This window comes from Salvelinus namaycush, chromosome 23, assembly GCF_016432855.1.
Source record: "Salvelinus namaycush isolate Seneca chromosome 23, SaNama_1.0, whole genome shotgun sequence".
NCBI classification, from domain to species: Eukaryota; Metazoa; Chordata; class Actinopteri; order Salmoniformes; family Salmonidae; genus Salvelinus; species Salvelinus namaycush.
The window spans coordinates 29744759-29769892 of NC_052329.1; the positions used below are offsets into that span (position 1 = coordinate 29744759).

General features: G+C 41.1%; 1 protein-coding gene across 1 annotated transcript; it reads left to right on the forward strand.

The window, feature by feature from the left end:
• Positions 1-1853: 1853 nt before the first annotated feature.
• Positions 1854-7411, forward strand: LOC120018273 (beta,beta-carotene 9',10'-oxygenase-like). The gene is made up of 12 exons (XM_038961382.1): positions 1854-2080; positions 2340-2529; positions 2669-2880; positions 2997-3112; positions 3347-3449; positions 3619-3756; positions 3998-4158; positions 4331-4498; positions 6299-6436; positions 6594-6776; positions 6939-7049; positions 7155-7411. Exons 1-12 carry the CDS (start codon positions 2059-2061, stop codon positions 7299-7301), a joined length of 1689 nt encoding a protein of 562 aa, XP_038817310.1. The 5' UTR covers positions 1854-2058; the 3' UTR covers positions 7302-7411.
• Positions 7412-25134: the final 17723 nt, after the last annotated feature.

Here is a 25134-nt window from a genome sequence, read left to right on the forward strand (position 1 = left end):
TTGTTAATCTCCATCTTTTCATACATCTGTCCAGTGAGGATGTGTTTGAGCTGTAACATGACATGTAATAATGATGCAAGTTTAACAGCAGCTGTGCGACATGCTTCATGGGGTTAACGGAGGGACACGTTCAGGGGTCAGTTATCATACAATCGTAGTTCTTGTTTTTGTAAGTTAACATTTACGGTTCATGACCGTAAACGTACCCTCATCTCGAACTTCACTGTGCAATTGAGGTCAACTCTTAAAACACTCAGGCATGTATTACACCAATCTCTTTGGTATTACTCTTGCCATGGCAATGTTTTAAAGGGTTACATACAGTAATTGTTCTGCCAAATATGGCCATGACAATATTTAATAACACTATACTGAAAAATATTATAAAAGATACAAAATATTTAATAGAATAAGGATATCCCTGAGGCATCTTAGAAAATTGGATGAAACTTTTAAAAAGGTGAGGAACATGATCTCCAAGATGGATATCAGTTCACATAAAGCATAATAATAATTTTAAAAAGCTCCATATTCATTGTCTGGAAATTATAAGCAATGTCTCTGAAAATCCCCTGACACAAATAGCTGTTGTTGTTTTATTAATAAAACAGCCTAAGGATACAGAGCTGGAGCATGTCAAATATTATGACTGGACGGTTTGTTCTGTTGGACTTTCCTGGTCTAGAAACAACACTGTAATAATGAGGTCTGCTGCTTTATCGTAGCCCTTTCCTGCAGTCAAATGGCCTAGAGGCCTCATGGTGGAAGGTTAAGAGTTTTCACAATTTCATAATTAATTTAAAAAAAATCAAAAACCCACCGAAATCCAGTGTTTCTTTTACCTTTTTCATACATAGGCAGCCGCTAAGGTCGATAGCGACAATTGATAACCTTTCAGACAGTTAACAAAGTGCCACATCAGAAGCATCTGTACCTTTTCAGACAGTAGAACTCTGCTCCTGCATAGAATGTTCAGTAGTTCAGTAAACGTTGGTGATTGATGTGCTGTGTTGTTTTTCTGCAGTTTTTTTATGGTAAGATAGATTGATGTGTTTTCTTTCTACTAAATGTATTGGTACGTCATTGTATTTACAAACTTCAAAGTACTTTGCTTAGGAGAGAGTGGTCTGCAAGCAGGCAGGCAGCTCGAGATCATTTGATTGGCTATCTCCAGAGAAAGTTGTGTGTCGGCATTTAAAAAGCTGTAGTGTATGTACCCTTTCAGTCAAAACAAACATACCATAGCCGAGGCGCTTTCAAGGCGCCACATTCAATGTCTGAAAGGTGTATAGCTCAAACGGTTTTGTAATATTTCAGTCTTCTGTGTGTATATAAAGTTTAATATTGGGATGCAAACTCAAAATACATTCAACTCTATATCTGACATGGTACAGGTGTATTTTATTTTTAAGCCCATAACCATGTGTGTGAGGTGTATACTTTTGTTTCAAAGTAGATTTATTTAAGACTACCAAGAAACACTGTGTGACCTTGACTTAGCCCACTGCAGTAAAAGGTTAAATAACCAATAATGTACACAGATCTCTTAAATATACAGACAGCTAATGAACATGCTCCAAAATATCATGTTTTATACAGTGTAGGTCCTGCTGTGTTAGTTTACAACTTCTGGAGCCGATCCAGAGATCATCCCCCTGATTGGGTTATCAGGGTTATTTTTTGACCGCAGAGGAAGATGTTTGGGGTTGGGAGTGCTGCAGTTTTGTCACTGACAGGGAAATATAGGACTAGTAAACGCCCAGTGCACTGCTTTGTGAGATTTTTTTATTACATTTCTTATTCATAAATATTTTTTTGTTTAGATTTTTCAGGGCGTGCGGCAGCACCCCTACTTCTCGCGCCTATGCTTACAGACCTTCTGTTCTGCAAAGACTTACGTAAGAACCACCACGTGGTCTAGAGGGTTGTGCTACAGCTACAGTATAAAGCTCAGCATGGTTACACTAAGCAGCACACAGGAGCTTCACATGAGAAGAGTCCTATCACTTGCACTCCCATCAAGCAAGACAGCCACAAACATTCTCAATCCTGACAACCATGTCACCTCCAAGCAATACAGGTAAGTTGATGTTCTCCAATGAGGTTAAAGCGTTTTGCAGTCAGACTGTATATTGCCTAATTTATTTTAATCTCATCTTTAAAACATTTGACTATTCAGTTTGTTAAAAAAATCTAAATGAGTCATTTATTGTAGACCTATTAATCCCCACAAGCTTCTTTAATACAATTTCTAGTTCTGTTTGATATCCATCTGCTGTTTTGCTTTGTAGGTCTTCAGATGTTTTGGGGTAATAATATTCTGGACTTTGTCCTTGCAGACCTGAAAAAGAAGAATAAGGATCATCATTACACAGACGTGCACGGCCTGCCATGCATTGAGAAGATCGTGGCCTCTGTGGATGAGACCCCAGAGGCCATCAGTACTAATATCAGTGGAACTATCCCAGAGTGGATTAGTGGCAATTTCCTCAGAAACGGACCAGGAAAGTTTGAGATTGGTAATAATAAGTGAGTATATTTTAACAAGCTATATATGTTTGACCAGAATCAGATGAGGTGTAAATGACTATTTCTGCATATAAGAGATGATTTACTGTAAGTCTCACCAAGTCAAAGTACTACATTAACTATTTCTTCTGCTTCTCAGATTCAACCACTGGTTTGACGGAATGGCCCTCCTGCATCAGTTCAAAATCGCAGGGGGTCAGGTGACCTACAAGAGCCGCTTCCTGGGCAGTGACTGCTACACAGCTAACAGTGAGAACAGCCGCATCGTTGTGTCTGAATTCGGGACTGTGGCCATGCCAGACCCCTGCAAGAACTTCTTCCAGCGCTTTCTGTCCCGGTTCGAACTGCCAAGTGAGTTTACAGTTCAAGTCTGCAGTTCAGGAATTTGAGGTAAAAGAGTGTTAAATATATGACAGAGAATTGATTTGCATTGTACTAATCAAATGAAAACTGTCTTTGGTCCACAGAAGCATCAGATAATGACAATGTGAGCTTTGTGACGTACAAAGGTGATTACTATGTGAGCACGGAGACAAACTTCATGCACAAGGTGGACCCTGAGACACTTGAAACAAAGGAAAAGGTAGGCCTTAATAAAATATTGCATCAGAGTTACTAGAGTGCAGCTTTTTATTTTATTTTTAAAGGCCTACACACACACTACCAACAGTAGCCTTTATACACAAAGGGTTTCATTCAGTCTAAACAAATAGCCAAATGTTTTGGTTGAAATATTTAAAAAGATACCTATTGCATTATAGGATAGCATGACTGAAGGGCTATTAAGACATTTCATTGTTGTTGTTGCTCTCAACAGGTGGACTGGAGCAAATTCATAGCTGTCAATGGAGCCACTGCCCACCCCCACACAGACCCTGATGGTACAACATACAACATGGGGAATTCTTACTCTGCTAAAGGTAAGTAAGGAACTAGCCCCTGCCCATTCACTAACCACCTTCACTAAAGTCTAACATGTATTACAGATTAAGAATGACAAAACACAAACCACAAACCTAAAATCTGCTTGAAAAGAAATGGCCAAAGGTTAGATTTCCACGTTCCAAATAAACCCTGTCTTTTTATCAGGTGCAATTTACAATATAATCCGCGTGCCTCCGACAAAGACAACGCCAGAAAACCCAGAGGAAACCCTGGAGGGAGCTACTGTGGTCTGTTCTATTCCCTCAGTGGACAAGGCAAGACCTTCATACTACCATAGCTTTGGTGAGCAGACCACACAAAGCCTCCACAGGCTTCATAGCTAATGATACATTTAAATGTAAACAGCCTTTCATGTAAACCCTCTCACGAGTAGATGGCTCACTCACACAACCATGTTCAAACCAAAATGGTCATGTTTCATCCTTTTGTTAATCAGAATGCACAGCAATGATCTATCAATACTGATATGATCTGACTCAACTCTAAAAGAGTGGCAATTGATATACTGCTCATTCGATTTCAGCAATGTCGGAGAATTACGTGGTGTTTATTGAGCAGCCTATAAAAATGGACCTCTTGAAGATTGTTACAGGCAAGCTGAGAGGAAAGGGTATCAGCGATGGGGTCTACTGGGACCCTAAACTTGAGACCATCTTTCATTTGATTAACAAGCAAACAGGCAAGGTAAGACCTTGGTATAGAAAGCCCTGGAACTCTTGGAGTCTCTCAATTAGTTTAGAAAGTTTTGGTAAGAGACAAGCCAGGAACGAGACAACAAAGGATACTAAGCCTACAGTAATTACTTGTAAGTTACACGCTTCATTTCTGATGACTGACTTCCTTTATTCTCTTCCAGCTCTACTCAGTCAAGTATCACGCCAAAGCGCTGTCCACGTTCCACCAGATCAATGCCTGGGAGGAGAATGGCTTCCTGGTTATGGACCTCTGTGCCGCAGACGATGGCAAAGCCATCAACAACTACATGGTTCAGAACATGCGCAAGTCAGGAGAGGCTCTCGACGAGGTTAGTATCTGTCTAAACTGAAGGGTATAACACTTCATAATTTTAATGAATAAGCACTAAAAAAAGACTAATACTAACTACAAATACGTATTTCATTATTTGTAAACATTTATAATTCAAAAAAATATTATATAAAGCATATATAATGGCTTATTCATTAAAGCTATACAATATACTATAGTTTTGGCAAGTCAGTTGGGACATCTACGTTGTGCATGACACAAGTCATTTTTCCAACAATTGCTTACAGATTATTCCACTTATAATTCACTGTATCACAATTCCAGTGGATCAGAAGTTTACATACACTATGTTGACTGTGCCTTTAAACAGCTTGGAAAATTCCAGAAAATTATGTCATGGCTTTAGAAGCTTCTGATTGACATCATTTGAGTCAATTGGAGGTGTACATGTGGATGTATTTCAAGGCCTACCTTCAAACTCAGTGCCTCTTTGCTTGACATCATGGGGAAATCAAAAGAAATCAGCCAAGACCTCAGAAGAAAATTGTAGACCTCCACAAGTCTGATTCAACCTTGGGAGCAATTTCCAAATGCCCGAAGGTACCACGTTCATCTGTACAAACAATAGTACGCAAGTATGAACACCATGGAACCACACAGCCGTCATACCGCTCAGGAAGGAGATGCGTTCTGTCTCCTAGAGATTGAACGTACTTTGGTGCAAAAAGTGCAAATCAATCCCGGAACAACAGCAAAAGACCTTGTGAAGATGCTGGAGGAAACAGGTACAAAGGTATCTATATCCACAGTAAAACGAGTCCTATATCGACATAACCTGAAAGGCCGCTCAGCAAGAAAGAAGCCACTGCTCCAAAACCGCCCTAAAAAAGCCAGACTATGGTTTGCAACTGCACATGGGGACAATGATCGTACTTTTTGGAGAAATGCCCTCTGGTCTGATGAAACAAAAATAGAACTGTTTGGCCATAATGACCATCATTATGTTTGGAGGAAAAGGGGGGAGGCTTGCAAGCCGAAGAACACCATCCCAACCGTGAAGCACGGGGGTGGCAGCATCATGTTGTGGGGGTGCTTTGCTGCAGGAGGGACTGGTGCACTTCACAAAACAGATGGCATCACGAGGAAGGAAAATTATGTGGATATATTGAAGCAACATCTCAAGACATCAGGCAGGATGGTAAAGCTTGGTTGCAAATGGGTCTTCCAAATGGACATTGACCCTAAGCATACTTCCAAAGTTGTGGCAAAATGGCTTAAGGACAACAAAGTCAAGGTATTGGAGTGGTCATCACAAAGCCCTGACTTCAATCCTATAGAAAATTTGTGGGCACAACTGAAAAAGCGTGTGCGAGCAAGGAGGCCTACAAACCTGACTCAGTTACACCAGCTCTGTCAGGAGGAATGGGCCAAAATTCACCCAACTTATTGTGGGAAGCTTGTGGAAGGCTACCCGAAACATTTGACCCAAGTTAAACAATTTAAAGGCAATGCTACCAAAAACTAATTGAGTGTATGTAAACTTCTGACCCACTTGGACTGTTATGAAAAAAATAAAAGCTGAAATAAATCATTCTCTCTACTATTATTCTGACATTTCACATTCTTAAAATAAAGTGGTGACCCTAACTGACCTAAGACAGGGAATTCTTTACTAGGATTAAATGTCAGGAATTGTGAAAGACTGAGTTTAAATGTATTTGGCTAAGGTGTATGTCAACTTCTGACTTCAACTGTAAGTGTAACCAGCTGAAGTCACTAGGATCAGGAATCCTACATGTGAACTGGTTGAGGTTGAAAATATTTTTGTTTAAATTAGGTGTACAACACTATGTGCAGAGTGTTCCCCCGGCGATTTGTCTTGCCTCTCAACGTCGACATGGAGACACCCTGTGGGCAAAATCTGAACACTCGCCCCGACAGTACCGCCACTGCCACCAAGACTGCTAAGGACAAGGTGTCTGTACAATAATCATGCACAAGTCTGTTATACAGCACTGCTGAAATACAACACTCATTTTCCAATCAAGTTCATTAAACAAAAAGTTATGTGATTAGCCTCCACATTATGTGAATATTCAGCATCAGAGCCTCACTAAACACTCTCTCTGCAGGTGTTCTGTACACATGAGGATCTGCACGATGAGGAACTCCATAAGTACGGAGGTCTCGAGTTCCCACAAATCAACTATGCCAAGTACAACACCAAACCATATCGCTACTTCTACGGTTGCGGTTTCAGACATCTAGTAGGAGACACTCTCATCAAGATGGACCTCCAAGGCAAAAGAATGAAGGTTGGTTTAGTTATATTGATTCTTCCTTCCCTTTTAAACACACTGTAGAATATCTGCATCAGTAACAGTACTCTGTTGCGATGAGTGATGTAGGCCTAGGTAATATTTGGCAGTTTGATGTTAGGAAGTTCAATGCTGACCTTCACACTACTGCGCTTTAAGGTGTGGGAGCATCCTGGACTGTACCCTTCAGAACCTGTCTTTGTACCCTTGCCTGGCGCTACAGAAGAGGATGAAGGTGTCATTATGTCTGTGGTCATCACTCCAAATAAGGTCAGTTCCCCTTTAAACACCTATGCCCGTTGGTAAACAATTGTTGCACTCCTAACTCCCAATGTTAGCCTCCTAACTTAATGTAAACATGTTCCTCTTCTCCAGGACAAAAGCACGTTCCTGTTGGTTTTGGATGCCAAGACATTCAAAGAGTTGGGCAGAGCTGAGGTGCCTGTGAACATTCCCTATGGTTTCCATGGGACATTCAACTCCACTATGACTCATAGAAGGCTTCTATCAGAAAAAAATTAGGAGAGGCCCATCAGAATAACAACACAAAGGTGTGAATTGTACTGTGTTCTCCCTTTTTTTTTTCTTGTGAAGTATATCCTTTCTGATGATTGACTAGAGCCATCAGAGCACCTTATTGTGAAGTTTACTTTAAAGCACTGTGAAAAACTTGTTAGTTCCATGCAAACAAGGAAAATGTGTGTCCACTCCTGTTTTGTGAACATATCAATCCTGTATATAAACAACTTATAATAAAAATATGTTTTAAGAAAAGTCATGGGCAAATGTTTTATAATTTTGTTCACTCACCACCAAAAAGGTCATAATAAATCTTTCAAAAATACTATTAGAAAAAGTGAAATATAGGCTATGATAACACCACGCAATATTCCATGTGATACACAGATGAATTAGTCCTAGTCTGAATGAAATCCACTGACACGTGTGGTCACTCACACAACAGTTACTTCCTAAAAGTTAGTTTCCTGATTGTTAATGGTTAGGCTATATTTCACTGTCTCAAGTAAAAAGGATAACTGATTATATACATTTTCAAAGACGAGTGCTTAACTTTGGATATTGCACACACTGAAACGTCAATCTTTTAAACCTATTTATTGTTTACAGTAGGCTACATAGGCCTAGAGCAACAGTATTCCTAATGTTTAAATACAAATAAATAGCTCATATATAAAGATATTAACCACAATGACACTCACATTTTGTTTGCCAGTGTGGGATTAAGAGTGAAGACAGCCAACATAAAAAGCATACATACAGGTAAAAATAAAAAGTACCGACATGTTACTGATTGAGATCCGTGAGGAAATATTTACAAATGTCTGTAGCACACAGGCCTGTGTTGCTAGTCTATCCCTGCAGTTTGTCAGAAATAAGAGCCAAGGTACGCCTCAAGTGTTCTTTCTTCTCTTTCAGGTGTGACTCCAAGTTTCTGGCCTCCATCAATATGTCTTCCAACTCCCTAACTTGTGAGGCATCTATTGCAGCCCTCTCACTGTAGGAAACAAAGGCACTACGTAGGATGGACATGACAGTGTGTACAGATTATTTAAAGAGAAGCATATTCACCTAATGCTTGTTTATCATAATAAAAAACTGTGTGTGTATGCAGTATGCTTGCCTCGGTACTTAACATAATATGTGATGTGGGTTAAGTACTGACATTTAAACTCCTAAATGTGTTCTGACATTACAAAGAATGGAATGAAAACCTGTTCTCACCACATTTGTCACATTACCTTTGTTGTACCTACCTCAACACTTCAGAGTATTTGGAAAATAGCATGTTGACCTCTCTATTTGCACCTATCATTTGAAGGAAAGTAAAAAGAGCAGTAATGTATATATCAATACAAGCCATTTACCAGACACTTTTATCAAAAGCAACTTAGTCATAAGCGCATTAAATTTACATACTGGTGGGTCTCGGGAATTGAACCCACTATCCTAGCGTTGCAAGCTCCATGCTCTACCACATGAGCTACATTCTATTGTTAGATAAATATTTTTTCTTGTAAATGGTATCAATTGAGCTAAACATTTATAATTCTAATCTATGAAACATAGAGATACAAATGATTCCAAACCAAATATGTGCATACCTGCAAGTTCAGCCTCAAACAAATCTGAAGAGTATGAAGCTGGTGTTTTACTACTGGGTGCTTTTTTCTTTTTTGCTGGAGAATTGTCACAATATGCAGATGTTTGTTCAACCTATTGCAATGAAAGAGAAAATACAACTCAAATACTACAACACAATCAATATGGATTTGCATGGACTAACGTTAACTAATAACAAATGGACATTGATATGGTTGAGTTGAGAATAGATGTAAATACGTAAGTTAGCTAGGCTATCCCAAAGGTGAATGGAATACTTGTTTTTCTAATGGCCCTGTGGAGTTTATGTACTTTTCCAGCAGATGGCATCAAAACTGCAGCATTTCCTGACCTCTTGTGCCAATTTTTGTTTTGGGCCTTTGTTGTCCATTCCCCTCCCTGTCGGTGGCATCACTCTGCCTGGCATTGGTCACTTAAACGTTTTTCACACTCACTGCTTGCTAAAAAGTTACGTGTAGAGATATCTGCGGTTAGCTACAATGGCTGATGAGAGACTGCATTTTAACACCGTGTAACATGCTAACGTTAGCTAATGTTTCTTCGCCTGTCTAACTGAAAAATTCCAGCTAGCGAACAACAAGCTATCAGCTGCAGAATCAGCGCAGCTGACCACAACTAAGTTAACAAACCCTGCTATCTAAACTAGCTAACGTTTGGTTAGCCAACGGTTGCTGGCAGGGTCTTATCGTTAGCTAGAATGTTTTGCTTAAACACATCCTTAATTGATTTCAAAGTAATTTACAAAAATGCGATATGTAAAATTGAGTAGCTAGCTACCTAAAACATTAGAAAAGTAGACTTACTTTAACGTATCCGTTTGGTTTCCCAAATTCGAATTCCGATTGTTTTGCGCGAGCCAATCCGAAAGTTTCATAAATTTTACGAACCTACTGTTCCTTATTATTTTATAAATCCCTCAAACTTGTGAAACTTAAAAAGTTGGAAAAAATATTAAAAGTCATGTCTCTGAATGTCTGTTAAAAAATAACGTCCTGAATAAAAAAAAATTTGGGGGGGGTTCGCCTGGTGTTTTATTATTTTATTGTTTTCATTGTATTCACAGGAATGTCCCTGTATTGATGTGTAATATTGTTATTATTGTTGAATTTTAACATTTTTTAAAGAATAAATGAATAAAATAAAAAAATTACTATTATGATCTACCGCCACCTACTGTCTAGACAGTGAAGAATATTACAGACAAATCCTAAATCCTATACCCCAAATATTCAAATATCTTAATGATAGTGTCTGATTATGCAATGAACCTCTGGTACTTTATATACAGTAAGTACTGAATTGGTTGATGTTTATCCTTGTGCGTTTTTAGTCCATGTGCTGCCTGGCTGTCTTGTCTATAATAAAGGCAGTCTGAATTCCCCTATGTTACCTGTTAATGTATTTAACTACATCTGTATTTGAAGATAAGTGTGTTTATATGAGAAGATTAATTGCCTTTAAAATGTGTGTCTGCTGTATGAACACAACAACGACCCTCCTGATGGCTGTTTCTGAAAAACCTGTGCCTGGTCAGCACAATTGGTATAGGGTAGCTGCAACTCCCTTCATCCTCAATGGCACAGAACCACAGATAGAACAATGAGCTGTTGCAGACCAACCCAGCCAGAGCTAGTTATAATGATATAGCTCTTGCTGCGGGTGATTCCTTGATCCACCTCTTCTGTATACATCTGGCCCTTCTTTGGACACTGTGTTAACAAACTTCCAAACGAGCTTCAATGCCATACAACACTCCTTCCGTAGCCTCCAACTGCTCTTAAATGCTAGGAAAACTAAATGCATGCTCTCCAACCGATCGCTGTCCGCACCCGCCCGCCCGACTAGCATCACTACTCTGGACAGTTCTGACTTAGAATATGTGTAAACTGTAAACTCTCCTTCCAGATTCATATTAAGCATCTCCAATCCAAAATTAAATTGAGAATCGGCTACCTTTTTCGCAACAAAGCCTCCTTCACTCACGTTGCCAAACATACCCTCGTAAAACTGACTATCCTACCGATCCTCGACTTCGGCGATGTCATTTACAAAATAGCCTCCAACACTCTACTCAGCAAACTGGATGCAGTCTATCACAGTGCCATCCGTTTTGTCACCAAAGCCCCATATACCACCCACCACTGCGACCTGTATGCTCTCGTCGCCAGTCCCACTGGCTCCAGGTCATCAAGTCTTTGCTAGGTAAAGCACTGCCTTATCTCAGCTTACTGGTCACCATAACAACACCCACCCATAGCACGCGCTCCAGCAGGTATACCTCACTGGTCATCCCCAAAGCCAACACCTCCTTTGGCCGCCTTTCCTTCCAGTTCTCTACTGCCATTGACTGGAACGAATTTGCAAACATTTCTGAAGTTGGAGACTTATATCTCCCTCACTAACTTTAAGCATCAGCTATCTGAGCAGCTTACCGATCGCTGCAGCTGTACACAGCCCATCTGTAAATAGCCCATCCAACTACCTACCTCATCCCCATATTGTTTTTATTTACTTTTTTGCTCTTTTTGCACACCAGTATCTCAACTTGCACATCAACATCTGCACATCTATCACTCCAGTGTTCATTTGCTAAATTGTTATTACTTCACTACTATGGCCCATTTATTGCCTTATCTCCTTACTCCAGTTGCACACACTGTATATAGATTTTTCTATTGTGTTATTGACTGTACTTTTGTTTATCCCTTGTGTAACTCTGTGTTGTTGTTTTTTGTCGCACTGCTTTGCTTTATCTTGGCCAGGTTGCAGTTGTAAATGAGAACTTGTTCTCAACTGGCCTACCTGGTTAAATAAACGTTAAATATTTTTTTCCCCCATGGCAACATCTATGTTCCTTTCCACACCTCTCTGCCTGTGAGGAAACAATGAGTAATGTGCCGCAGAGCAATCTGTATGTGTAGCAGTAGAACAATCTGTATGTGTAGCAGTAGAACAATCTGTATGTGTAGCAGTAGAACAATCTGTATGTGTAGCAGTAGAACAATCTGTATGTGTAGCAGTAGAACAATCTGTATGTGTAGCAGTAGAACAATCTGTATGTGTAGCAGTAGAACAATCTGTATGTGTAGCAGTAGAACAATCTGTATGTGTAGCAGCAGAACAATCTGTATGTGTAGCAGTATAACAATCTGTATGTGTAGCAGTAGAACAATCTGTATGTGTAGCAGCAGAACAATCTGTATGTGTAGCAGTAGAACAATCTGTATGTGTAGCAGTAGAACAATCTGTATGTGTAGCAGTAGAACAATCTGTATGTGTAGCAGTAGAACAATCTGTATGTGTAGCAGCAGAACAATCTGTATGTGTAGCAGTAGAACAATCTGTATGTGTAGCAGTAGAACAATCTGTATGTGTAGCAGTATAACAATCTGTATGTGTAGCAGTAGAACAATCTGTATGTGTAGCAGTAGAACAATCTGTATGTGTAGCAGTAGAACAATCTGTATGTGTAGCAGTAGAACAATCTGTATGTGTAGCAGTAGAACAATCTGTATGTGTAGCAGTAGAACAATCTGTATGTGTAAGGATCTAATTGTGAGTAAATTATTGCAAGCGGCTAGCCTTTTTTCAAGTCAAAAATCTCACACAGGAATTACTGGTGACCTCAAGATCAATTCAGATTATTCCAAAGGTGTACCTATAACCAACTCACCCCCGTTTTATAATAATAACCCACATGTAGCCTGTTGTCTCTAAGACACATTTATTTCACAATCTATTGTGAAAGTCTATCACCGAATCAATGAAGAAACACAATGAAAAAGCCCCCATATCCACGATGTAAACATCATAGAAAATCGTGTTGTTAATGTACTCAAATCAAATCAAATTTTATTTGTCACATGCGCCGAATACTACAGGTGTAGACCTTACAGTGAAATGCTTACTTACAAGCCCTTAACCAACAATGCAGTTTTAAGAAAATACCCCAAAAAAGTAAGAAAATCGTGTTGTTAATGTACTCGGTTGGAGACAACGGTCATGTTAACTCTGCATGTGATATAAGCGCAGGTTGTGTTTTCGTGCATTTGCAGTACAGTAGGTTATGTTGTGTGATTTGTCATGTCTGCCTATTGTCCAGTGGTAGGAGTGAGACCTAAGATACTTGTTTGTGTGAACATAGCTGCTCTATTCCATTCTGGTCTATTCTATTCCCCTTGTAGATAATGATGATAATGGTGAATCATATACAAGGAAAAGCTTTGCTTTCTGGGGACATGATAATCTAAGCCACTGTTTTAAGCCTATGCGGTTTTAAAGCATTTTGCCCATAAACTAAATAAATAAGACAGTTGTGAATTGAATGCAATTTCCCATGTTCTTTGCTTAGCTTATATTTGTTGACAATTTTAAACACAAAACACCACACATGTGGATACAGTACAATGTCATTAAAAGCATAGAGGATAACACAAAAAAGTGTAAAACGTATTTCCATTCTGGTTGTCTTGAAAATACATAAAAACAAAATATACACAAGATTATAACATGAAAATAAAATTAATCTCAAATACATCTCATCAATAGGGAGGAAACCGTATAAGGAATAAAATAGATGACCAAGTAACGTTAGTTGAAACAATTATAATTTCTTTAACCTCTACAGGATCGGTGTCCCCCACCCGCGAGACGGTTGAGCTAACATGCGCTAATGTAATTAGCATTAGGTTGTAAGTAACAAAAACATTTCCCAGGACATAGACGTACCTGATATGGGCAGAAAGCTTAAATTCTTGTTAATCTAACTGCGCTGTCCAATTTACAGTAACTATTACAGTGAAATAATACCATGCTATTGTTTGAGGAGAGTGCACAGTTATGAACTTGAAATCGGCTGCCTTCGATACTGTGAACCATCAGATCCTCCTCTCCACCCTCTCCGAGTTGGGCATCTCCGGCGCGGCCCACGCTTGGATTGCGTCCTACCTGACAGGTCGCTCCTACCAGGTGGCGTGGCGAGAATCTGTCTCCTCACCACGTGCTCTCACCACTGGTGTCCCCCAGGGCTCTGTTCTAGGCCCTCTCCTATTCTCGCTATACACCAAGTCACTTGGCTCTGTCATAACCTCACATGGTCTCTCCTATCATTGCTATGCAGACGACACACAATTAATCTTCTCCTTTCCCCCTTCTGATGACCAGGTGGCGAATCGCATCTCTGCATGTCTGGCAGACATATCAGTGTGGATGATGGATCACCACCTCAAGCTGAACCTCGGCAAGACGGAGCTGCTCTTCCTCCCGGGGAAGGACTGCCCGTTCCATGATCTCGCCATCACGGTTGACAACTCCATTGTGTCCTCCTCCCAGAGCGCTAAGAACCTTGGCGTGATCCTGGACAACACCCTGTCGTTCTCAACTAACATCAAGGCGGTGGCCCGTTCCTGTAGGTTCATGCTCTACAACATCCGCAGAGTACGACCCTGCCTCACACAGGAAGCGGCGCAGGTCCTAATCCAGGCACTTGTCATCTCCCGTCTGGATTACTGCAACTCGCTGTTGGCTGGGCTCCCTGCCTGTGCCATTAAACCCCTACAACTCATCCAGAACGCCGCAGCCCGTCTGGTGTTCAACCTTCCCAAGTTCTCTCACGTCACCCCGCTCCTCCGCTCTCTCCACTGGCTTCCAGTTGAAGCTCGCATCCGCTACAAGACCATGGTGCTTGCCTACGGAGCTGTGAGGGGAACGGCACCTCAGTACCTTCAGGCTCTGATCAGGCCCTACACCCAAACAAGGGCACTGCGTTCATCCACCTCTGGCCTGCTCGCCTCCCTACCACTGAGGAAGTACAGTTCCCGCTCAGCCCAGTCAAAACTGTTCGCTGCTCTGGCACCCCAATGGTGGAACAAACTCCCTCACGACGCCAGGACAGCGGAGTCAATCACCACCTTCCGGAGACACCTGAAACCCCACCTCTTTAAGGAATACCTAGGATAGGATAAAGCAATCCTTCTGACCCCCCCCCCCCCCCCCCCCCCCTTAAAAGATTTAGATGCACTATTGTAAAGTGGCTGTTCCACTGGATGTCATAAGGTGAATGCACCAATTTGTAAGTCGCTCTGGATAAGAGCGTCTGCTAAATGACTTAAATGTAATGTAAATGTAAAAAATGTATCAATAAACCAATTAGGCACATTTGGGCAGACTGATAACAGCATTTTGAAAAGAAATGCAATGGTTCATTGGATCAGTCAAAAGAAATGCACATACACTGATGCCATCTAGTGGCCAGAATCTAAATTGCGCCTAGAGTCCTAAACCATATATTAGCCCTTCTCTTGCATTTCAAAGATTATGTATTATCTTTTACCAGGTCTAATGTATTATATTCTCCTACATTCATTTAAATTTCCCACAAACTACAAAGTGTTTCCTTTCAAATGGTATCAAGAATATGCATATCCTTGCTTCAGGTCCTGAGCTACAGGCATTTAGATTTGGGTATGTCATTTTAGGCAATTTTTTTAAAAAAGGGTCAGATCTTTTAAAGCTGCATACAAACATGGTCTCTTTTCTGTTTTCTTGAGTAAGGCAGCTCCAAAATGCAGGTGTTTCAGCCTAGCTCAGTGCTTTCTGTGATGATAGGGCAAGCCAGCAAAAAATATGGAGTGTTGCACCGTGATTGGCTCAGTGTTCTGCCACTCATGGGGACACTACGTCACCGCCAGTACTAATGGTAGACCTCGAAAATTCTAGCCCCTTGGGTGCTGCCATAGACTTACATTAGAAGTGGCCATCCAAGAAGGCTCAAAGTCATTGGACACAGATAAAAGTACGTCAAATCACGTTATATCTACAGTGGCTTTGATTGGACTGATCATGTCAACATTATACTTTCAAAATCTTAGCTAGCGGTCATCATCATAAATCAAGTCAACAATCTACTGGCAAATCCTTTTCAATCATTGTCATATGAAGAGAACTAATGAAAAGAAATTATAGATAAAACGTATCGGTGCTCATTGGCCATTGGACATAAACATTACACATCAAGTTGGAAATTGTAAATTCAACAATGAGGGGTTTGGAAGGAATCGATGGCTAACTGCAAGCATTGAAAATCAATCATTAGCCTGCTATTCAGTGGAGTGGCTGTGGCTGTTTATTCCCAAGTCTAAGATTAAGGGTCTCTTTTCCTAGTATAAATGATAAACATTCAACATTGGCCATGCTGTCAATAAAGCATGATAGTGCTGCGCTCAAAATTGTTAACTCTGAACTGCAAAATCTAACTTTAGTGAGTTCAAGACAACTGGGAACTCAGGAAAAACGAGCTACGACTGGGAAAATACATTTTGAACTTAAAAAACTTCCATGCTACAGAGGTCTGTCTCCGTGCTGCACGTCAATTCCTGTTGAACATGGAATGAGGAAGAGCTCGATTTTGTTTGCTTGAAAAGTTTGTTGTTTGAAAGTGTATTGGAAAGTTCTTGGTAGCTAGCTAGCTTCTTAGTTTGGATCCCGCGACGCAGGTGGCATCAGTTGCTGGGACTGCTTGTCTCTTTCCAGTGATCCTGCCAACCAAGGATGGGTCTGAGGAGCTGTTTGGCATCACTGCTAGCTAGCTGCATATCAAGCTAGCAGGATTTTCTTGAACGCAGCCAACGACGCGGTTAGCCATTGTGGCTGGGACCGCGAATTGTCCCGGGTTTGTGACTGTCTAGATCCCTGCTGTTTGTTGTTTTCAATTTTCCCCGTGACCTGCCCTGTCTGGAACTGCAAGGAGTAACAGCCTTACCTACATTGTTAACTACCATGACAAAGACCAAAGCCGGCGGGAGTACCGTTGAGGACAATGTTGTCTCTTTATCACACGTGAAGGATCTTTTAAACTAACAGAAAGAAACCTACAAGCAGTTGTTACAACAACAAGAAAGGTGTTTTGTCCAAATACTCGTGGACTCTACTAATAAAAGAATGGACGACCTGACTAGAGAGGTCCAGGACCTGAAGAACAGTTTGCAGTTCTCCCAGAGTCAGCTCGATGAGTTGAAACAGGAGAACGGCAAGATGACAGCAATCTGTAAATTATTAAGAGAGAGGACATCAGTTCTGTGTGTGAATCTATGATAACAATGACAGATAAATCAGACTATCCAGAAGGACAATCAAGGCGGAACAACATGGCTGTGGACGGAATTGCAGAATCTCAACATGAGACGTGGACAGAGTCTGAGGACAAAGTGGGGGAAATGATCTCTGAGAAATTGAAGATGGACCACAGGAAGATTGAGGTGGAGAGCGCCCACAGGACTGGAAAACCCACCGCCGGCCCAGGTAATAGGCTCAGGTCGATAGTGGTCAAGTTCCTGAGGTTCAAGGACAAGGTAGCTGTTCTGGAAAGAGCCAAGAACTTGAGAGGAACGTATATCTTCTTCAACGAGGACTATCCTGAAGCTGTACGCCAGAAGAGGAAAGAACTGATCCCAGCCATGAAAGCTGCCAGAGCCCGTGGGGACATTGCTTACATCCGCTATGACAGGCTCATTGTCCACCCTCCCTCCCAGAAGCCTGGAAGGGATAAGAGAGCCAAGCCTATGTGTTCGTAGCTTTAACCCTGCAGCACACACACACACCAATTGATTAATGGACTGCTGAATGTATATATTTTTTTAAATCTTGTTTTGTTTGCTCTTTTCAGTATTATGTCTATCTCTGATAAGCTACCCAGGAAAGGGCTGAAAGTAGCCCATATTAATATATGTAGCCTGAGAAATAATGTTCATGAAATCAATAACTAATGTTCATGAAATCAATTATGTGACTAAACTCAACAAAAATAAGAAGAAACTTTATCATGAATGATGGAAAAAAACTTTGGAGCACTTTAAATGATATTATGGGCATAAAGACAAATTCAACTCCATCTTTCATCGAATCAGATGGCTTATTCATCACAAAACCATTTGATGTTGCCAATTATTTTAATGATTATTTCATTGGCAAAATGGGCAAACTTAGGCAGGAAATGCCAACAATGAACAGTGAGCAATTGTATTCATGCATAAAAAAACAAATAATGAAAAAAAGCATTTCAAGTTTAAATTTTGTAAAGTTAGTGTGGGAGAGGTGGAAAAACCATTGTTATCGATCACTAATGACAAACCTCCTGCCGTTGAGAATTTAGATGGAAAGCTACTGAGGATGGTAGCTGACTCTATAGCCACTCATATCTGTCATATTTTTAATCTGGAGGAAAGTCTTTGTCCTCAGGCCTGGAGGGAAGCCAAAGTAATTCCGCTACCCAAGAGTGGTAAAGCAACCTTTACTGGTTCTAACAGCAGACCTATAAGTTTGCTGCCAGCTCTTAGCAAACTGTTGGAAAACATTGTGTTTGACCAAATACAATGCTATTTTCTGTAAACAAGTTAACAACAGACTTTCAGCATGCTTATAGAGAAGGGCACTCAACATGTACTGCACTGACACAAATGACTGATGATTGGTTGAAAGAAATCGATAATAAGAAGATTGTGGGAGCTGTACTTTTAGATTTCAGTGCAGCCTTTGATATTATTGACCATAACCTGTTATAGAAAAAACGTATGTGATATGGCTTTTCAACCTCTGCCATAATGTGGATTCAGAGCTATCTATCTAATATAACTCAAAGGGTTTTCTTTAATGGACGCTTCTCTAATGTCAAACATGTAAAGTGTGGTGTACCGCAGGGCAACTCTCTAGGCCCTCTACTCTTTTCTATTATTACCAATGACCTGTAACTGGCATTAAACAAAGCATGTGTGTATGTATGCTGATGATTCAACTATATACGCATCAGCAACCACAGCGGACCTCGGCGTTACTCTGGACCCTGATCTCTCTTTTGACGAACATATCAAGACTGTTTCAAGGACAGCTTTTTTCCATCTACGTAACATTGCAAAAATCAGAAACTTTCTGTCCAAAAATGATGTTGAAAAATTAATCCATGCTTTTGTTACTTCTAGGTTAGACTACTGCAATTCTCTACTTTCCGGCTACCCGGATAAAGCACGAAATAAACTTCCATTAGTGCTAAATACGGCTGCTAGAATCCTGACTAGAACCCCAAAATGTTATCATATTACTCCAGTGCTAGCCTCCCTACACTGGCTTCCTGTTAAGGCAAGGGCTGATTTCAAGGTTTTACTGCTAACCTACAAAGCATTACATGGGCTTGCTCCTAACTATCTTTCCGATTTGGTCCTGCCGTACATACCTACATGTACGCTACGGTCACAAGACGCAGGCCTCCTAATTGTCCCTAGAATTTCTAAGCAAACAGCTGGAGGCAGGGCTTTCTCCTATAGAGCTCCATTTTTATGGAATGGTCTGCCTACCCATGTGAGAGACGCAGACTCGGTCTCAACTTTTAAGTCTTTACTGAAGACTCATCTCTTCAGTGGGTCATATGATTGAGTGTACGGTAGTCTGACCCAGGAGTGTGAAGGTGAACGGAAAGGCTCTGGAGCAACGAACCGCCCTTGCTGTCTCTGCCTGGCCGGTTCCCTTCTCTCCACTGGGATTCTCTGCCTCTAACCCTATTACAGGGGCTGAGTCACTGGCTTACTGGTGCTCTTTCATGCCGTCCCTAGGAAGGGTGCGTCACTTGAGTGGGTTGAGTCACTGACGTGATCTTCCTGTCTGGGTTGGCGCCCCCCCCTTGGGTTGTGCCGTGGCGGAGATCTTTGTGGGCTATACTCGGCCTTGTCTCAGGATGGTAAGTTGGTGGTTGAAGATATCCCTCTAGTGGTGTGGGGGCTGTGCTTTGGCAAATATGGTTGGTTATATTCTTCCTGTTTGGCCCTCTCCGGGGGTATCATCGGATGGGGCCACAGTGTCTCCTGAACCCTCCTGTCTCAGCCTCTCGTATTTATGCTGCAGTAGTTTATGTGTCGGGGGGCTAGGGTCAGTTTGTTATATCTGGAGTACTTCTCTTGTCTTATCCGGTGTCCTGTGTGAATTTAAGTATGCTCTCTCTAATTCTCTCTTTCTTTCTCTCTCTCGGAGGACCTGAGCCCTAGGACCATGCCTCAGGACTACCTGGCATGATGACTCCTTGCTGTCCCCAGTCCACCTGGCCGTGCTGCTGCTCCAGTTTCAACTCTTCTGCCTGTGCCTATGGAACCCTGACCTGTTCACCGGACGTGCTACCTGTCCCAGACCTGCTGTTTTCAACTCTCTAGAGACAGCAGGAGCGGTAGAGATACTCTTAATGATCGGCTATGAAAAGCCAACTGACATTTACTCCTGAGGTGCTGACTTGCTGCACCCTCGACAACTACTGTGATTATTATTATTTGACCATGCTGGTCATTTATGAACATTTGAACATCTTGGCCATGTTCTGTTATAATCTCCACCCGGCACAGCCAGAAGAGGACTGGCCACCCCTCATAGCCTGGTTCCTCTCTAGGTTTCTTCCTAGGTTTTGGCCTTTCTAGGGAGTTTTTCCTAGCCACCGTGCTTCTACACCTGCATTGCTTGCTGTTTGGGGTTTTAGGCTGGGTTTCTGTACATCACTTTGAGATATCAGCTGATGTAAGAAGGGCTATATAAATAAATTTGATTTGATTAATGAAGTCTCTGAAACCCTTAACAAAGAGTTGCAGTCTGTTTTGGAATGGGTGGCCAGTAATAAACTGGTCCTGAACATCTCTAAAACTAAGAGCATTGTATTTGGTTCAAATCATTTCTTAAATTCTACACCTCAGCTGAATCTTGTAATGAATGGTGTGGCTGTTGAACAAGTTGAGGAGACTAAATTACTTGGAGTTACCTTAGATTGTAAACTGTCATGGTCAAAACATATAGATTCAATGGTTGTAAAGATGGGAAGAAGTGTCGCCATAATAAAGAGATGCTCTGCTTTTTTGACACCACACTCAAAAAGCAAGTTCTGCAGGCTCTAGTTTTGTCTAATCTTGATTATTGTCCAGTCGTGTGGTCCAGTGCTGGAAGGAAAGACATAGTTAAGCTGCAGCTGGCCTAGAACAGAGTGGAACGTTTTGCTCTTAATTGTAATCAGAGGGCTGAAATAAATACTATGCATGCCAGTCTATCTTGGCTAAGAGTTGTGGAGAGACTGACTGCATCACTTCTTCTTTTTATAAGAAACATTAATGTGTTGAAAATGAATTGTTTGCATAGTCAACTTACACACAGCTCTGACACACACACTTATCCCACCAGACATGCCACCAGGGGTCTTTTCACAGTCCCCAAATCCAGAACAAATTCAAGAAAGCGTACAGTATTATATAGAGCCCTTATTGCATGGAACTTCCTACCATCTCATATTGCTCAAATAAACAGCAAACCTGGTTTCAAATAACAGATAAAGCAACCCCTCGCGGCACAACGCCTCTCCCCTATTTGACCTAGATTGTTTCTGTGTATGCATTGACATGTAAGCTATGTGTGCCTTTTTAAGAAATGTATGTAGTCCTGTCCTTGAGCTGTTCTTGTCTATTGATGTTCTGTATTATGTAATTCTGTATTATGTCTCATGTTTTGTGTGGACCCCAGGAAGAGTAGCTGCTGCTTTTGCAACAGCTAATGGGGATCCTAATAAAATACCAAAAATACCAAATCCAACTCGAAATTGTAAATCGGAAACTCTGGCCTCTTTCTTGAGCTACGACCTGAAGATCACTGACGTCATCATGATTCAACCTTTTTTTCTGAGTTCCCAGTTGTCTTGAAAGCACCATAAATCCAGAGAATGCCAGACTTTAATGACAAAGTATGATGACAAAATTTGCTCATGAAGGGATATATGTATACTGTAGCTAAGAAAGTAATACTAAGTGTATGTTGTGTAGTAAGCTGTTAGTAGCCTATGTGCCTCACCCTAATAATTTGGTATATTTTCACCTATTAATTTTGCCTTCTGTTCTGACTTGGTGGTGCACATGTAGCCTATAACCTGTTTTTGAGAAATCATAGAATATTGTAAGAGCTTTCATTGTCTGCTTAAATGCCCCTTTATTTATCCTACGGTTCTGACTTTGTGTACAGGGAGAACACTGTAAGAACGAACGGCACATGTTCTGAATTCTGTCGCTGTACATTTCAAAAGTGCTAAACAAATAGTTATATTGACTACGTCCATCCTAGCTCGCTCATTAATGTCTTAATCGAAATTGCCCGTTATCTGCTCGTCGTCCCCTTATGCCATAGTTTGTACATCTCAATTGTCAGTAGAAACCACATTTGTTTAAGCAAGTCAGACCATATCAGCTAAGGCAGTAAATGAGGCTGAATGAACTGTTTCGCTGCCAGACAAGGCTTTGTCTGATAGCCAGTTGTAGCAGTGGTATAGTGCAATTAATGTATTGTTTAGTGTTGTGTAGTGGCTTTGCTGGCATGCATCCCACTTATTTTTCATAATTTAGATATACAGCATTGGTTCTATATCATGTTGGATATTTTTTAAGTACATCCACTCATTCAAGATACAAAAAAGTCGCTAACAATGGGAGAATTAATTTTCCATTGCTTGGTGCCCCGTGTGAGCGGAGTTAATCGTTATTTATACATTCCATTGGTCCTTAACCAAAATCTCCACCAACCCGAGGCTCTGGGCCATGCAAAACGAACTCGACCAATGCCACTAGCAGAATTTGCTTAGGGAGGTGGGTGATGGGGGACGTGCCTCCTACGCGTACTCCAATCGCCACTCGAATGAGCTCTTCTCGTTACCTAAACGAAACATACACAAACATGGCGACAAGACAGACACTCAAGATGCTGTCTCCTCTTAGGTTTACAATATATCTGTTATTTTTCTTTTCTCCTGGGACATTTTCTTCCACCCTTCGTCTGCATCGAGACCTGCGTTTCTTGCTACCGCAGGACAGGGGTTTTTCTACGGTTAACGCAAAGGAAGAATTTATCCATGGAATAGGCGCGGATGCGAAGCGACGAGCTGCACGTAGTGCAAGGGAAGACATAGCTTCGGGCATGTATCAGCATCGCAATCGGCGGAGTGCTGTCGAACCACCCGTGCCAAAGGTGTATGGACAGGTAATGCATTACTTCTCCAGTAGTAACTACAGTTCTACTGAAAGCAGGTCTTACGTTACAATCGGAAGGTTATCCTAAGTTAGCTACAGTAGCTAGTTAGGTTTAGCAGCTAGCTAGTTTAGTAACGGACCTCAGCAGCCTATATGACTTTCTCATTTCATGCGCGACCCTTGACGAGGAGAGGTGAAGAGCAAATAACCAAAGCCAGGCTGTCGAAGTCAGTCTAGCTTATTGCCAAGTGTGTGATTATCAGTACCACTGTAGCTAGGTAGCTAACGTTACTATACTTTTTTATTTTTGAACAGACTGTCCCCTTTCAGCATACGATGCCATGGCGGGCTCTTTCTTCCCAATGTAAGGCTTGAGCTACCATAGAATGCTCTGGCATAACCTATTAAATTACGTCACTCTATCTAGTAAACAAACCCTCCGTTTTACAGTCTATCTACAGACCGACACACATGTATTGCACGAAGTCTTTGAATTATCTTCTTGACCAACCCAATACAGTATTTTATTTTATCTGACCAGTTTTTCTGAAACCTGGTGATCATAGCATGTAACCACAATCACACAGTTTTGTCTGGAAAATTAAATTACAGTATAAATACACTTAGCAGTAACACACACCATCATGGCAGGGTGACAGACATCAACAACAACATAATTCTAATTAGCCAAGACTGACACAATAGATTCTTCCCAATGTGGAGATGCATGCCTTATTGGAGGCTGCAAATGTTGTGAGGAGCCAATAGTGGCAGTCTTTGCATATTTGATTTTTGTTATGGTTGATTTTTGTAAGACGTTGAAGCCTCTTTGCTGAGTATCTCTATAATGTGAATTTCTTAATAATCACGGTAGTCTGCTCTTCAGTATTCTCTGCATTGGAACAGAAATGGTTGCTTATGTGATCAAGTTTGGAATTCCTCTGCTGGTCAGATGTTGTGTTTTGTTCTGGAGGGTGTTCATTGAATCAGATGTGTATTTAGGTTAACTGTAGGCGAGATGATGTCTTCTTGGAATGAGAGTACGGTAAGCTGTTGTTTAGCCCCCCCCCCTTCAGAAATATCCCCAAAAAGCACACAATTTTTTCCACCGAACAGAAAAAAACACTGACAGTGTACAAATCTGTATCGGATGTTGTCAGTGTGTGTGAAATGTGGATACAGTTAATCAATTTCTTAGTTTAAGAACTAGGAATGTGGCTTTAGGGTTCCAGCTAATTGACCAAAAATATAGCCATCATTCCTGATAAGTAGAAGAAAAAAAAACTCTGAGACATGACTTCCAGTAAAAACCCTTAGTCATACGGTGGAGGCAGTCACAGAGGGGGCTGTATTGTGAAATTCAAGCAGGGAGTGTGACTGAAACCTGCCTTGAGCATCTGCCAGTCGAGATTCTCACTTAAAACAAACAAGAGAGCCAGGCCTCTAGTCTAGGCCTCGGTCCTGTTCAGCAGAGACAGAACGTCTTGAAATGGAGTGAAACGCAGAGGTCATACCTGAACTTGTCCAATAGTTGGTTTGTGTTGCTTTGCAAATTGTTTTGATAGTGCTTGCCCTACTCAACACACCCCTGAATTCGCTCAATCTATCCAGTCAACAGTTTCCCACAGTTCACAAACATATCCAGGGAAATAACATGGCACACTCTAAAGGTGTGTAGCAAGCAGGATCTGGTTCCCTGCCACATGACCCATAGTAAACAGATCTAACAGGGTTTGTGCATAAGACCACAATACAAGTGTCATGTGCCATGGTGATGTTTGGCTTGGGGAATTCTTGGCTGTACTCATTTTCCTCATTAGTGTTCATAGTGGTCATTATGTCACACGTAAGGAGCCTTGATGAATATATTTGACTATACTACTATGGTGCATGGACTTGTTCTGATGCATGTCATCTAGCCTAATTCTATGAGCCTGTGTGAGCAAGAAGGATACATATGTTTACAGTTTTGTGTTGAGTTTCAATAGATTAGGCCTAATGTAGTAGGACAACTGATACTGTTTGCTAACTGCAGCAAAGCGAGTGCCGGGTAAAAATAGGTGCTATGGTAATCAATGAGAATCCTGATAATCTTTGATCATCATGAAGAAGTCATGGTTGAATATCTGCAGTTTTATTGGATGGCTTGTTGCTGTCTCATTCATTATTTCGGCATGTGTGTGTGTGAGCCG

Coding starts and splice junctions, on each gene's coding strand:
- LOC120018273 (XM_038961382.1), top strand. CDS start 2,059: ATGTCACCTCCAAGCAATACAG. Junction 2,530..2,668: donor TTTGAGATTGGTAATAATAA/GTGAGTATATTT, acceptor TCTGCTTCTCAG/ATTCAACCACTGGTTTGACG. Junction 4,499..6,298: donor CAGGAGAGGCTCTCGACGAG/GTTAGTATCTGT, acceptor TGTTTAAATTAG/GTGTACAACACTATGTGCAG.